This window comes from Anolis carolinensis, chromosome 1 (genome assembly GCF_035594765.1).
Source record: "Anolis carolinensis isolate JA03-04 chromosome 1, rAnoCar3.1.pri, whole genome shotgun sequence".
NCBI classification, from domain to species: domain Eukaryota; kingdom Metazoa; phylum Chordata; class Lepidosauria; order Squamata; family Dactyloidae; genus Anolis; species Anolis carolinensis.
Window position 1 is genome coordinate 66,577,420 of NC_085841.1, and position 14,896 is coordinate 66,592,315.

The following is a 14,896-nucleotide window of genomic DNA, read 5'->3' on the forward strand; positions in this document are numbered from 1 at the left end:
CTAAAAATGTGAATGCTCAAGTCCCATTATATAAAATGGCATCATCAAATATAGAACATCAAAATCAGATTTTAGATTATTAAAAAATACATTTTCAAACCCAGGAATCTGTGGATATGGAGAGACAACTGTATTTTTCACCAAGGTTTCAATCCAAACTCTGCCATAAAATAGGTGAGGAAACCCTTGCATAAGTAGCCTAAAACATTGTCAGTCTTCTAGGAATGACAGTTAGCTATCTGTATCCACAAATTCTGCATCTAAGAAATCAATAATCCAGAATTTGGGGATGCTTTAAAAATGTTGTTAAAAACAAATTTCAATTTCTTCATTTTTACAAGGGTGTGTGTGTGTATGTATGTATATAACAGGATTTGAGCATCCAAAGATTTTGGTATCCATGGGAATATTGGTACAAAACACCAGATGACAAGGACACAATGCACCTGATAGCTCCTTCCCAAATGCATCTAGGAATTTTTGTCCTTTATTTTATCAACTTCCACTTTCTTATAATTCTCTTTTTGGTGGCAAGATTCATAAAACTATGCTTTTTAAAAAGCATGTTGGGAGTTGGCTGTGTGAGATGCTTATCTGTTCTCCCCTTTTCTATCCTTTTTATTGTTTATACAAATTCAATAAAGGATTTGAAAGGTATATAGTTGTATTTATTTTATTTGCTGTAAGCCGCTTACAACTGACAGTGGCCACGCTTGAGATACCTGTTGATCAAAAATTACACGAGTCAATGAAATACAGCTTAGTTATATGGTAAACTGCTAAGAGAACTTAATGAGAAGCATTTCAGGACTAATACTTATTAATTAGTACAGGAGATGTTTAGCAAAATAAAGTGTTTTGTGTTCACAATGTGTATTGATTCTCTTAGTGAGATTTCAAAATCAAATAAAATATAAAACAAGATTGATTTTATCTTGTTACAAGCAGCAAGAAAGGGTGCATCTACATTGTAGAAGCAATGCAGTTTGATACCACTTTGATTGTCATGGATCAATGCTACAGAATCCTGGGGTTGTAGTTTGGAAAATCACGAGCATTTTTTGGCACAGAAGTTTCAACGACTTGTAAAACTACAGCTCACATGGTTCCACAGCATTGAGCCATGAAAGTTAAACTGGTGTCAACTGTATTAATTCAACAGTATATATATACCCTAATAGAGTTTGGAAAATATTTTTGTTATAATGGCTGGAGAATTGTAGGAGTTGCAAGCCTATCTATATCTATATATTGTTCTACAAAAAACTCTGTAAAATGTTACCAAAAACATAATTCCCATGAAAATGTTGCACAAATCATTGTAATATCCGTTCCTTTGAATTCTTCTTCACTGTCAAGCAGAATGGTTAATCCTTTCCAAATACTGAAAAAGTTTTCAAGAATGCTAGCCCATGTCCCTGAAGTAGATTCAGCACCTTGGAGGGCTCTTTTAAATTTCAGAATAAAACCCATATCAGATTCAGAGCTGCACCAACATGGGAGTCACTAGTTCCCACCACCAGTCATTGATTTTCTCCTGTACTGTTGCTTTCCAGATTCCACATTGTCATTAGATTTCCTGGCAGCTCATGAAAATGCATGTGTAAAATTAGGGCTGGGATCCAGTCTTCAATGGCCTTGCTGGTTTACAACTGAGTTTGTTGAGCATTTTGCTGACTTTCAGCTTTTTTTTCCTTTTCAAGGCTGTCTGTTCTAGGAGAATTCTTGGATTCTAGGTATTCAACTGTTTCATATAGGACCATAGACACCACCAGTACAGTCAAAACAATATACAATTTCACATTGACACTTAAAAAGGTGCTGTAGCCAAAGGCGATGACAAATCCCAGTGATTCCCACAGGCGATAATTAGCAAATGCTGCTTCTTTGTGCTTTTCAAATAAAATTCCATAGAGAGCTAGGGAAAAGATAAAACATTGATTAAATCCTGGCACTCATTTATGTTTATAGCAGCCATGGTTAACGCCCTCTCCTAGAACAAGGTCTTCCTATAATAAACATATTTTATTATACCTACTCTTTGTACCAGGGAGTTGCTTGAAATCTTATCATGTTCTTACTTCAATCAATCTATATTTTTCTGTCTATCAATCACTGAAAATGAATCTCCCATCAAGCAACAAAGATGTGGTCAGAGACTTTAACTGAGGAATGTATTTGTCTTGAGGAAGAACCTCATCTATCCTGCTCTCCCTGGCAGTTTAGGCCAAGGCCCAAAGGCACAAAAGTTATGTGATCTTTAAAGCAGCATTACTAAATGGGAATCTAATGATAAATCCCAGGTACTATAGGCTATATATAAGACAAACTGAACTGGCAAAACTATCACTTCTGAATATACTTTGCCTAACAAAATCTGATGAAATTCATGGGGTTGCCATAAGTCAACAGGTGACTTGAAGGCATGTGTGTGCATGCACATATCTATTTAACACAGCTAGAACAGTGTTGGCAGAGCTCTCCTGACATTCCTCGGGCTGATTTGGATCTGGGGTTGGAGTTGTACATCTGGCAGCCATTTCAAAGCCCAGTGGAAAGGTTTGTCCAAGGAGGTACTGTATACACTTCTTGATCATAAGATTGCATTGTAAGATTGCAAGAGCTTCCCCAACATCAAACCTTTCTTTAGGCTGAAATTGGCTTTTCTATCAAAAGCTATCATGGTTGTGATTGAATGCATAGACTGAGACATCTTGACAAATAGAAGTTTCTTCCACTGCTATAATTTCAGTGAAAAGGGTATGTGACTGCATAAATATGGTCAGCATGCCCTTTCCTTAGTGCACACTCAAAACTCCCTTATACCTGTCATATGCATGCACATTTGGACACTGGGGTAGTTTGGGCAAACTATAAGTTATGTTATTGAAGAGTAATTTTTCCAAGCTCTATAACTTTCGGGGCCGGGCTGTGGCGCAGCTGGCTAGTAACCAGCTGCTATAAATCACTACTGACCGAGAGGTCATGAGTTCGAAGCCCGGGTCGGGTTAAGCCTCCGACCATAAAAAAAAATTTTTTTAAATAGCCCCGGCTTGCTGTTGACCTAGCAGCCCCGAAAGACAGTTGCATCTGTTAAGTAGGGAAAATTTAGGGATGCTTTATGCGGGAGGCTAATTTAACTAATCTACAACACCATAAAACTGCTCACGAGGAAAAGAAGAGGAAGAACAGCCACCAATGGACGGTGAAGCAACAGCTCCCCCTGTGGCCGGAATCATGAAGCTGGAAAGATGTTAAAAAATGCCTCTGTGTCTGTCTAAAACTGAATGTTGTTTGTCTGTTGGCATTGAATGTTTGCCATATATGTGTTCATTGTAATCCGCCCTGAGTCCCCTTCGGGGTGAGAAGGGCGGAATATAAATACTGTAAATAAATAAATAAATAAATAAATAAACTAATGTGATAAAGGCTTACCATTGGTTTGTGTCTGCCAGATAGCATCAGCCATTCCCCAGATGGCTGGCAATATGAAGAATACAGCGAGGTGCTGTGGGTGAGGTTTCCAAAGCAGGAATGTTATTATACAAGCAAGGTTAAGCACTGCACCTGTTTGGTAGGAAAGCATATTTTTTAAAAAGTTCAAATAAGAATGGCTCAGCTGCTTTAAACCATGGCCCTGTTTGTTCATAATTTCACTACCTGTTGGGCTGCCCAGATGATTCTAGAAGCCAAGAACAGTTGGCCAATCCAACCAAGCTGCTTTGAGTCCCCTTTGGGGAGATAAAGCAGAGCAATAATTATAATTATAACTGTAGACGTGAATGACCAAACCATAGCCCCCTAAATCAGGCTGAGGTTATAGAAGTTGTAATCTAACTATTTTGAAAGGCAGTGTGATGGGAAAAACTGTTAAAACACAATAGTTCTGTGACAAAGTAAAGGCAGCTTGTGTTTCTCTCAATGGCCAAACAGAAGCCCAGGAAAAACTCAGAAGCAAGACATAGGGACATTAGCACTTTCTAAACTACCATATGGTCATGCAAGATGAGGTTCCCGTTCTTTGAATTGGCTGCTTTTACATGCCTGTGTTCACTGACAAATATTGTGTATATTTCTACAGACTTCCTATTTGTTTTCCACATCCATCCTCTTCTAGTCTTATTCTGATTGGCAGCCATTTCTTACTTTCTCCCTCTTTTCTAGACCATTCGGTGGTAGCCCTAGATGTGTATATGGGGGTGTAGAACAAGCTTTTATTCAGACCCTGCCTTACCAATGTGATTACTCTGCTTGAGAGATCCAGTATTACCACTCATACATTTCCCAACACTTGTTTCCCATTTAGCTTTTACATACCCAAAACAAACAGGACATTCCGGCCAGTGAACTGAGAAATCTTTCCAAAGAACATGGAAGAGAGAGAATTTGCACCAGCAAAGCAGATCATCACATAGCCAACAAAATTTATCCCAAGGGCACAGGTCACATAGGACTAGGGAGAAGGGAGAGAAACAAAGAGACACGGTATAACATCATATTGATAGTACTACTGGCAACAATTTTGATGAACCTCTTCAAGACTGAAAACACTATCTAAGTCTTCTTACAAGTTCTGGATGAATATTCATGCAGCGTAGACATGATCAAGAAACACTACTCCACATTGTACCCTAAAGTCTTTTCCTTAATATATGCCTATGATGGCATCGTGTGGCTGAGATAAGAATTTGGTCATTCGTCATGCATGCTGTTAAATGCAAAAGCAGTTGAAAAACTGGGAAAGGGTGGCAGCAGAAATCATATATGAAAAGGAGAATCATACAAATAGTGGTTCACTGGCATTTAGTCTTTGCCTTCATGAGAATCAGAGTATGATTAAACAAAGCATCTGAGGCTAGATCCAGAACAACCATTTGATAAAGAGAAGAGCTTCTTTCACAGATGCCAGCTCTATCACATTGAGGCAAATAATCTCTCTACCACAAGGTACCCATACACTGTGAAGTTGTAAGTCCTGTAAGTCCAGGTAGAGGAGTCAACCATTCATAAATACTCGTGGTAATTATTTTTTCTTATCCTTTCATGACATCTCTGCATTTCATAGGTTAATGTTGCTAAAGGACACTGTCACTAAATGTATAATGGGGCAGATGTTTGTGTGTTGAAAAGGAAATTGCAAATGGTTTGGGGATATGAATTTCTTTCTATTTTATGGTTTCAGTCTCTTGAATCAGATTTCTAGTGGTAATGTGTTTATTCAGAAATGTAGATCTCTGAGCCATTCTGACCTTGGTGTAGTCCCCAGCAAGAAATCCTTGTTCAAAGCCACTGTACATAGTCAGTGGTATCAAGAGGCATTGGCGAATGTCTTTAAGCTGCCAGAATGTAGCCAAGAAAGTAGACCAAAAGGATGGCGTCCTCTTTACTTCATTCTCCTTTTGATGAGCTGAAATTGGATCTAGAAATACAGCAACTAGAATCACAGCAAACACTCCACTGCCTGCAGAATAAATGGATATGTTAGAATGACAACAATTTTAAAATGACAGGCAATTGAGTTACAGTAGAGTCTCACTTATCCAACATAAACAGGCCGGCAGAATGTTGGATAAGCGAATATGTTGGATAATAAGGAGGCATTAAGGAAAAGCCTATTAAACATCAAATTAGGTTATAATTTTACAAATGAAGCACCAAAACATCATGTTAGACAGCAAATTTGGCAGAAAAAGTAGTTCAATATGCAGTAATGCTATGTAGTAATTACTGTATTTATGAATTTAGCACCAAAATATCACAATATATTGAAAACATTGACTACAAAAATGCGTTGGATAATCCAGAACATTGGATAAGCGAGTGTTGGATAAGTGAGACTCTACTGTATTTCTAATTCAAGCTTAGTCAATAAGTATGTTTAACCTCAGCCTCTGAAGCAAATATGTTTAAAACAAAATCCATGCTTTGAATAAAAACCTTCATTATAAAGGTATATGTGATACATAGATCCCTCTGTTCAGCTCTGGTATTTATGTTATGGCAACTAGAAGAAAATTACTGGGCCACTGTTCAAGAGAGATTGAGTTTTACTCTTCCAGGTCACACCCAAAGTTACACAGAGCTCAGCATGGATGCACTGTTCTTACAACTGTCAACATTGCCTCAAGATGAATTGCTTGTCCATCTTCAGATTTAGAGACAGACTTTTCAGAAATACATGTCAAGAGGAAAAATATCTGTTATCAAACACTATTACATCAATAAAGGTTTGATTTATTTGACAGCAAATGGGCTCCAGAAAACCAAGCACTCAACTGAACTTCTGCAAAGAGCAAACTTTATCCTATTTTGCTGCTAAAATTTGTATTGATGATTTCACATTGAAAATCAGAATTAAAACTTTTGGATAGGAAATGTTGATCCCAATATTTGAAAAACGGATCCCCCACTGAAAAATATTAGGGGTTTGTTATGTTTTTGTTGTTGTTGTTTTATGGCTTCCTCAGACTGAGCTGGGGAAAATGGGGGGAAGCAGAGGAAATCATCTTCTTTGCATAGTGTTTCATGGGGTTCTGTATTTAAAGAAAGCTAAGAACTTACTCACATCCATCACACAAGATCGCCTCTTCTAGTTTCTAGCTCAACCATCCACTTAATTCCCATCACACAGGCAGGCAATGTCTTCTCCCATTTCAAGGATACCAACACACTTTTTAAAACGGGCATCCTTTTTAAGACACCATTTTCCCTGTGGTCCTTTTCCTCAAGATCTTTCCACTGTAACAGTGTTAAGGCACCTTTCTTAAGACGCCACATTCTATGGGATTGTTTCCCCTCAAGATCCTTCCACTAAAGAAGAGTTAACACATCTTTTTAAAACAATTCTTTCAGTGGGATCCACACCATCTTTGATACCTCAGGCACCTTTGGCCCCTGACCCTGTGGCCATTGCTGACCAGGACAAAGAAGACTTTGGTTTTCTCCCATACCAGGAAGATTCAACTCCTTTCCAGATGCCTTCTATTGACATTTCCGAGCCAGCGCCAATTAAGGATGCTTTTGAAACAGTGCCGGCTATCCCAGATTCTCCTGACGGGTTAGTATTTGACCTCAGGGCTTTTTTGAAAACAGAGAGATCACAGAGACAAAGCTTGAGGAGAAGCCCCAGATTAGCGGAGCGTGGTGACTATGGCTAAGCTCAGTTCTCTTGGGAAGAATTAGGGAGTCAGGCACCTGGCTTGGGGGAGCTTATGGACTTCAATAAAAGTATTGCGCTGGAAACTTTCCTTTGCGGTGTCAACGTTACTTCTTACTGAGAAGCATTATCGTCTCTAGCTCCTGAATTCCAAGCGGTCTGATGGTGCGCTTACTCCTGAGTAGACCGGGCGCTGGTCTACCTTCTTGCCCAAGTTTGGATTGAGTTTCAGCTCCAGCACATCCAGCTCATGCCTTGCCTTGAAACCTTGCTTTTGGACATTTACTCCAGAGAACTCATCTGTGCTACCTTGCTTCTTTTCCCCACTCAATACTCAAGCCGAGTTTGAGTGTGTTTCGGTTTCTAGACTTTGGACCTTAATATTGGACATAAGACTTTCACTTATTGGACTAATTTTGATCTTTCCTGAAAGGTCAATTGCTTGTTCAACTTTTCTGTTTATTTTCTTTTGGAACTTTATTTGCTTCAATAAAGATATTATATTGTATTGGTCTCTGTGTTGGTTTTCAGTGCTCTTGCTGCCCAGGGGTGTAACACCATCTGAAAGGAGCATTGGCAGACTGTCCATCACTGAATCAAAATGACCCGAGGAATCTGACAGATCCCATCTCATGTGTTTCCCCCCTCTTTCTCCAGTTTCCACTTACATTGGGATCTCAGAAGACGATTTCTCCCCATCTCCCCCCCCCCCCCCATTACTCTACACTTTACTACATTTCAGAGACGAAAGGCAATGGATGACAACAAAAAGTCATTTGACAACTTGTGAAGGGCTCAGTGGCACTTTGTCCCTGAAATGACGTGTGAAAGCAGGAGAGAACATACATCTGATGAAGTCCTTAGAGGAGCTTAAAATAATGTTTGATGGATCTCGGATCTCAAAATAGTCAGCATCCACTGAACATCAGTTATAGGTGCTCAGTACGGTAGATGTAATGGTTGGGGAGTGGTAGTAGAGTAGAAGGACAGAACATTCTTAGACTACAAACTCTTCCATCCAAATTGACTACTTAACTAGTATAGCTCAGCATCCCAGTGATTTCAGTGGGTAAAAATGGACAAGAAAGTAGAAAACATGAAAAGCACTTTCTCCAATTCTCGCATTCTCCCAGCATGAATCCAACTAGGCTTTGGCTCAGAGGAGCTTCAAAATTAGAGTTTTCCCATACTGAGATTTCAGTTGCTTGTCTGGTTTGTTGCTATTCCACGAAATTCAAGGACCAAGTCTAACAAATGAAGAAAATATATATGCATATATTTCTCAAAGCAGTGCTCTTACCCTGAGATTTCTGCTCTGAAACTTAGCAAGCATAGTGATATAAATACTATGGGGAACATTTACCTGTGTAGATTCCTAGCAGTATGTAGATTAGGGTTTGCGTTGGTCCAGATGTATTTGAATCATCTGCTGTGATGTTTATGCAGTCTGCTGCACCACAGCATGCCAGAACAGCTTCTGAGATGTTTGCTAGTCCATTTAAAAAGTGAAAGGAAGAGTTTCTGAGTATTCCAAATACAGGGAAAATTAAGACCATAAGTGCAAATAGCTAAAGTAACATAATGTCAGTTCCCAAATTGTGACAGAAGAACACTGAGGTTCCTCAGAATTTTCACAGGATTCTTCTCTCCAGAATATTATAATGCTACTCCTCTCCCTTGGTTTTAAAATATAGTAGATTCTCATGTAATTACATTAATTGAAAATTATACCCGCACATTTTATTATAGACAAGACCCCCACAACCATGGGGTTGTTGAAACTGCAGATATGAGTAAATACCATCAAGCTAGCTGACTTTTAGTTCCAGTATACCATAGAGTTGTGTTGAAGATCTTGAGATTCCTAGGGAGGTATGAGCCCAGGGATTTGCTAGGCCCTCCAATGCAATTATATGCTCACTTCCAGGAGAAGCATACCATAGAAATGCCTAGACAACAGTAAATTCCTAAAAAGATATCATTTTTAAGCAGAGGTAAGTGAAACCATGGAAATGGGTACTGTCATTCAGAGGTTCTTACTGTATTTATCTATATTTTACCTTTGTTTGGTGTCTGGCCAAATACCAAGGATGATATCAGATTCCCCCAGATTCCAGACGATTGAAATATCAGGAAGAAGATTCCAAAATACTGGTTGACCACATCTCTTCCAAGTTTCCCTGCTTTCTCAGCATATGAGTTGCCAGCAATGGTGAGATATGTGCACTTAGCTGACCAAAGGGGTGCTCCTCCCAGCCCCAAGATAAAAGATGTAGGGATCAATGTATACCTGACAAAATAATGAATGAATAAATAAATAATACATGTCTCTCTCTTTTAAGCAAGAAATGCCACAGGTAACTTATCATGCTATCAAACTAAAAAGAATTACATATTTCCTTTATACTATTTGATAGGAAAGGAGTATATGTGGTTCTCCAGATCTTGTTGACAAAGGCTCCATCTACATTGATAATTTAATGCAGTTTTAAACTGGCTTCAAACTACAGGAAAGGAGATTCCACCTGAACATCAGGAAGAACTTCCTCACTGTGAGGGCTGTTCGACAGTGGAACTCTCCCCCCCCCGGGCTGTGGTGGAGGCTCCTTCCTTGGAGGCTTTTAAGCAGAGGCTGGATGGCCATCTGTCAGGGGTGCTTTGAATGCGATTTCCTGCTTCTTGGCAGGGGGTTGGACTGGATGGCCCATGAGGTCTCTTCCAACTCTACTATTCTATGATTCTATGATTCTATGATTCTGGCATGGCCCCATTTCCAGCTTTGCTGTCCAGCCATAGATCGCTCATATGTGACCATAATGCCGGTCTGAACTGGTATGTTTCATACCAGACCAGGGCGGCATTATATCCCTGTGTAGAACAAGTCTGTCTTGTGGTGTCCACAATGCAGTATGATCTTTTCATTGAGTTTAAGCTAGTTTCCCACTGTGATTATTTCTACCTCAAACACTGGGATTTCCAGAGGACCCCACATGCCTCAGTTGATGCTGTTTAGTATTTGACTAAAGTGACATTGACAATTGTTTCTGTGATCCCTCACTTTCATTCAGCTATTAATGGCTGGTGTTGGGCACTTCAATAACGTTTTGGTAGATCCAGAGGTAAATGCTTCTGCATAGCACAACAGAGCACATGGAAGCAGTACACCATGCCATATGTATATGGCAGCTGTGAAATGACAGCTATAATGAGGGTAATGGCTCACTGTGTATAGAATATTTCCATACAACTATGATATCTTTTTACAGTGACATAATAAAGCATCTTGTGAATCATGTAATACAACACCCAACAATCTTAAGTAAAACCTTGAATGTATAATTCAGCTTGACCAGAACTATTCTATGTATTTTGTTTCCTTCTATGATAAACTTGTATGTGTGTCCACACACATGCATGTAGTAATAAAACCTGATATTCATTGATGGTCTCCCAATCAAATATTAAGCAGAGCTCACAGTACTTAGTTTTGAAGAATAGGGGTATTTAGGCCATCCCGGATGACCCCTGCTGATTGCAGAGAGCCAGAAACATTTCCAGCAAAAAGTATTTCATTTATTGTCACCATGGCATTAAGATAAAATGTTAACATCTTTTAATAATATAAAATCACCAAAGAGACTTCAGTCTCATGTTTTCTTTTTACAGCTTCTTCATATGATTAGACATCTGGTTGGAAGCTGGTTGATGAGTACTAATTAAAGTAGATCAACTGAATCAGTTGTTAAACATTAAGTCAATACATAGCTAAATCCAACTGAAGGGCTTGGTCTGCTCTAATCAGGGCCAACAAAGAGATTTGGGCTCTGTAAGTATCCAAGCCTTTTCACACTGGGGTCTGCACTAACAGTGACATAACAAAGCATCTTGTGAATCATGTAACAGGACACCCAACAGTCTTAAGTAAAACCTTGAATGCATAATTCAGCTTGACCAGATCAGTTCTATTTTCCTTCCTTCCTTCCTTCCTTCCTTCCTTCCTTCCTTCCTTCCTTCCTTCCTTCCTTCCTCTAACTGAGCTGGAAGTATTTCCCCTAAATTACATTCCAGGCCTCTTAGGAAGTCAATGACGAGAATTACCAACTGGCAGCAAAGTTGCCCAAGGAATATGCAATGTAGCAGCACATGGAGCCTACAATGGTCCATTTGCATCCAAGCTTCTGAATGAGGATGGGTGGGAGAAACATGGAGGACAGGATCAGCGCTGCATAGATGACACTCAGAGAAGCGACACCCAGCCCATCTACATCATGGAGACTGCTCTGTAAATATAAAACACAATAGATGCAGCAGGAGTGAGCAACACATAGCCCATGGGGCACGTACAGTCTCTGCCTCCTGCTTTGTACCCCCACTGCCCCCATGACATTGGAAAATTGGTAGTAAGGATGACTGTCACCATGATTATTCTCAACATCAAAACAGGAGTAGGTCCTTCCTTCCTCTTCCCGCTTCTTTTCCTGGTGGTGGACAATTGCAGGTCCTGGACCAATCTTCTGAGGATCTTCCAAACATTCCAAAAAGGAAAACTGGAAGTCGCAATAAGTCCACTTTTAGGTTTGAAAAACAGATACTTTGGGGAAATTAAAAATCCTGGAAAAGCCCTGAATCTTAATTAAGCAGCAGGTCATGCAGGAGTATAGGAGAGCAGTCTTGGGAGGTTCAAGTGACCCCAGGGCAACCCTTTGATCATCCCAGCATGATGTCTACCCACACCTTACATTCTCCTGTGCTACAAAGATTTATCACAGTAATTATAGTGATAATGTCTCTCTAAAATCCAGTAGTACACGCACAAAAGGGTGTGTGCCTTTGTGTTTAGGTCTTATACATCCTGCTGACCCTACAAAGATGCCCATCCTGCTTTACAACAAATAATATAATTGATTGACTGCTGGGGAGACAGACAAAAATGAGGACATCCAGCCTTAAAAGCAAAGTTCTTTCTTGGGCCAGAAATAGCATTAAGGTGAGTCAGTCCATTTCATGGAGCACTTGGAAGTGTCAACATTACAAAAGACAATGGAACTTTTTTATGTCTTTTGCTATAGGATCTGCTAGTTCTGGAAGACACTGAGGAATGAGGAAGGAAAGAGTATTTCTTCCAGTAGCTGAGTATCACAGGACTTGATTTATGTGGGGAAGTTCCAGTTTCAAGACTTCTCCTTTGCAAGAAGTGTTGGTCAATGCCATTGCTTGCAACACTCTAGAAACACTACACGTCAGCTTCCTTGTTAGTATGTCCTCCAATGTCCCAATTTCAAGGAACAGTTCTGATTAATCCTCTGCTGTCTTCCTCTTCCTCCCAATTTCTGTCTATTCTCTCACTTTTTTTTTCTTTGCTTACTTTGACGGCTGCAAAATTAGTTTGCACTTATTTAACTAAGCAGGGAGGAGGGCATAATCTTGTCTTTCTGAATAAGTTGAGGCAAAAGCAAAGTGCTGCAGCCTCTCCTAACTTGTGTGATCTCTTTTATTAATAACATTTACCATCATGACCACACTTTAATGTTGCTCAGACACACATTTCCCAGTTTTCCTCTGTCTCAATCTTCCAAGACCTTCCAGAAGGACAGGATCTTGGATGTTGTGGAATCTTGGCTTGGCCCAGAAGGACTCGTGCATTCTGATAGTCTTTGGGCATTTCTGGGACTCACTTTCATTATGAAATCCACCCACAACATGATATCATTGTATCTCCTTCAAACATATCATTCACAATGTATATTCCATAGTTAGATGTGCCATCTTCAATGAAGCATCTAAAATACACCTACCTGTAGGCTCTGGAGTCCTCCATAAGCAGTAAATAGAAATAAGAATCCAAACGAAACAACCAGGATATTCTTTAAATTCCTTTCCATGTTGAGGATCACGGAACAATTTTTTAAATAAAAAATAATCTCTCAGTTGAAATGAATCATTCCAGATCGAGTAAATCCAGACAAAGGGGTCAGCAACAGGAGCCAAAATCTAACTTTGCTTCATCTTAAATGTAAAGGAATCATGTTAGCCATTTGGAAATCATCCTGTGAACTGAAAACACCATAGGGAACTTGTTACTGATTCCCTTGCTCAAAGCCTGTATGAGCTTTCACAGATTCAGATTGCAATTTTATCTGCCTAATTGTTGCCCTTGCAACTCAATTTCAAAAGTCTCTTCCAAGAGTGAGGAAATTATTTTCATTGCTCTTTCATCACATAATATGCCCCGATTCACTGGAAACTGGCACAGAAAAAAATCATGCACATGTAATTTAATTGAGGTGTAAAGCAGTTAAGGTTAAAGGGTAAAGACTAAAAGATAGCTTGCAAAGCTTTACAGTAATAGCTTGTTGTAAACTGAGGAGGTGTGGTGTCTATTAATAAACCAGTGCATATTTGTGACAGGATAAAAGGAGATAGTCATTCTTGCTCACTAACAAACACTGTGAATGTAAAGCATGCAAAAGTAAGGATACTTTATGTCATGGCAGATTTGTTTGTAACTCAAGAGGAATTATCATTGTTGTTATTATTATTGAAATATTTTTTCTTGCCATCCTAGCTTCCCTAAGGAGGGACTTCAAAAGCCTGGGAGCAGCCACTGTAAAGCGACTCTTTCCTTTTTGCCCACCAAGCCAGCCTGAGAAAGTGGCAAGACAGAGTGCAAGACCTTTCCAGACAACCTCAGCGTGCTAACAGGCTCATAAATATCCTGCACCTAAGCCATATAGGTCTTCATAGTGCCAGGATGCAAACTAACAGCCAGTAGATCTGTTATAACAAAGGAGTTGTGTGCTCCCTGTAGTCAGTCCCTCTGTACTAATCTGACTGCAGCTCTTTGGCCCAAGTGAAGCTTCTGAACACTTTTAAAAGGCAGACCCCATAAAGTGCATCACAGTAATCCAAAGGAGACATAATCAAAGTCTGGACCACTTTGGTCAGATCTGATTTCTCTATTGCAAAAAAAAAAACACTCTTGGCCACTGCTGAAACCTGTCCTCAGAGCTGGAGCCAGGAATACACCCCAAATGCAAACCTGAGTTTTCAAGGGGGAATGCAATCCCATTTTACATAGGGTGTTTCCAGACCTGTTTTTCAATTTACCAGGACCACCTCTGCCTTGTTTGGATTAATCATCAATTTATTTGCCCACATACAGTTAATTGCAGCTGCAAGACGCCAGTTTAGTACAGAAATAGCTTCCTCAGAATTAAATAGAAAGGAGTAGTAGAGCTGAATGCCATCAGCATACCCCCAAACTCTGGACAATTTTTCTGAATGGTTTCAGGTAGATATTAAAAACATAGGAGATAAGACTGAATCCTGGGGGACTTCACAGGCCAATACACAAAGGATTGAGCAGGAATCCTCCAGCACCACCCTCCCCTTAGAGCAGAGGTGCCAAACTAATGGCCCTCCAAGTGTTTGGGACTCCAACTCTCAGAAGCTCTAGCCAGCTTGTCTAATGCTCAGGGATTCTGGGAGCTGAAACCCAAAACAGCTGGAGGGGCAAAGGGTTGACCCCTCTGCCTTAGAGGAACTAGGCAAGGATGCCCTTTTGCCCTATCCTATTTGCAGTTCTGAAAGCATCTCAACAGGAAAAAACCTGAGACTATAGAACTGTATCTCTAAGCCAGGGGTCCCCAAACTAAGGCCCGGGGGCCGGATGCGGCCCTCCAAGGTCATTTACCTGGCCCCCGCCCTCAGTTTTATAATATATTTTTATATCATTTTAAA

At 39.9% G+C, this 14,896-nt stretch overlaps 1 protein-coding gene across 2 annotated transcripts; it reads right to left on the reverse strand.

The window, feature by feature from the left end:
* Positions 1–421: 421 nt before the first annotated feature.
* LOC100565748 (protein unc-93 homolog A) lies at positions 422–14,437 on the reverse strand. 2 transcript variants are annotated; one of them, XM_003215893.4, is made up of 8 exons: positions 12,952–14,437; positions 11,255–11,436; positions 9,217–9,446; positions 8,520–8,645; positions 5,250–5,461; positions 4,318–4,453; positions 3,436–3,567; positions 422–1,918 (listed from the first exon to the last, which is right to left on the reverse strand). In XM_003215893.4, exons 1-8 carry the CDS (start codon positions 13,036–13,038, stop codon positions 1,647–1,649), a joined length of 1,377 nt encoding a protein of 458 aa, XP_003215941.2. In that variant the 5' UTR covers positions 13,039–14,437; the 3' UTR covers positions 422–1,646. The 2 variants fall into 2 exon arrangements, with proteins under 2 accessions (XP_003215941.2, XP_016854876.2); XM_016999387.2 differs by lacking the exon at positions 11,255–11,436.
* Positions 14,438–14,896: the final 459 nt, after the last annotated feature.

Bases quoted from the DNA above. Each gene is read 5' to 3' on its own strand.
- LOC100565748 (XM_003215893.4), bottom strand. From the start codon at position 13,038: ATGGAAAGGAATTTAAAGAATATCCTGGTTGTTTCGTTTGGATTCTTA. The intron at 9,447-11,254 runs GTAATTCTCGTC...TTATTTTGTCAG, and splicing joins GGCAACTTTGCTGCCAGTTG to GTATACATTGATCCCTACAT. The intron at 3,568-4,317 runs GTATGTAAAAGC...CCTACCAAACAG, and splicing joins GAATGTCCTGTTTGTTTTGG to GTGCAGTGCTTAACCTTGCT.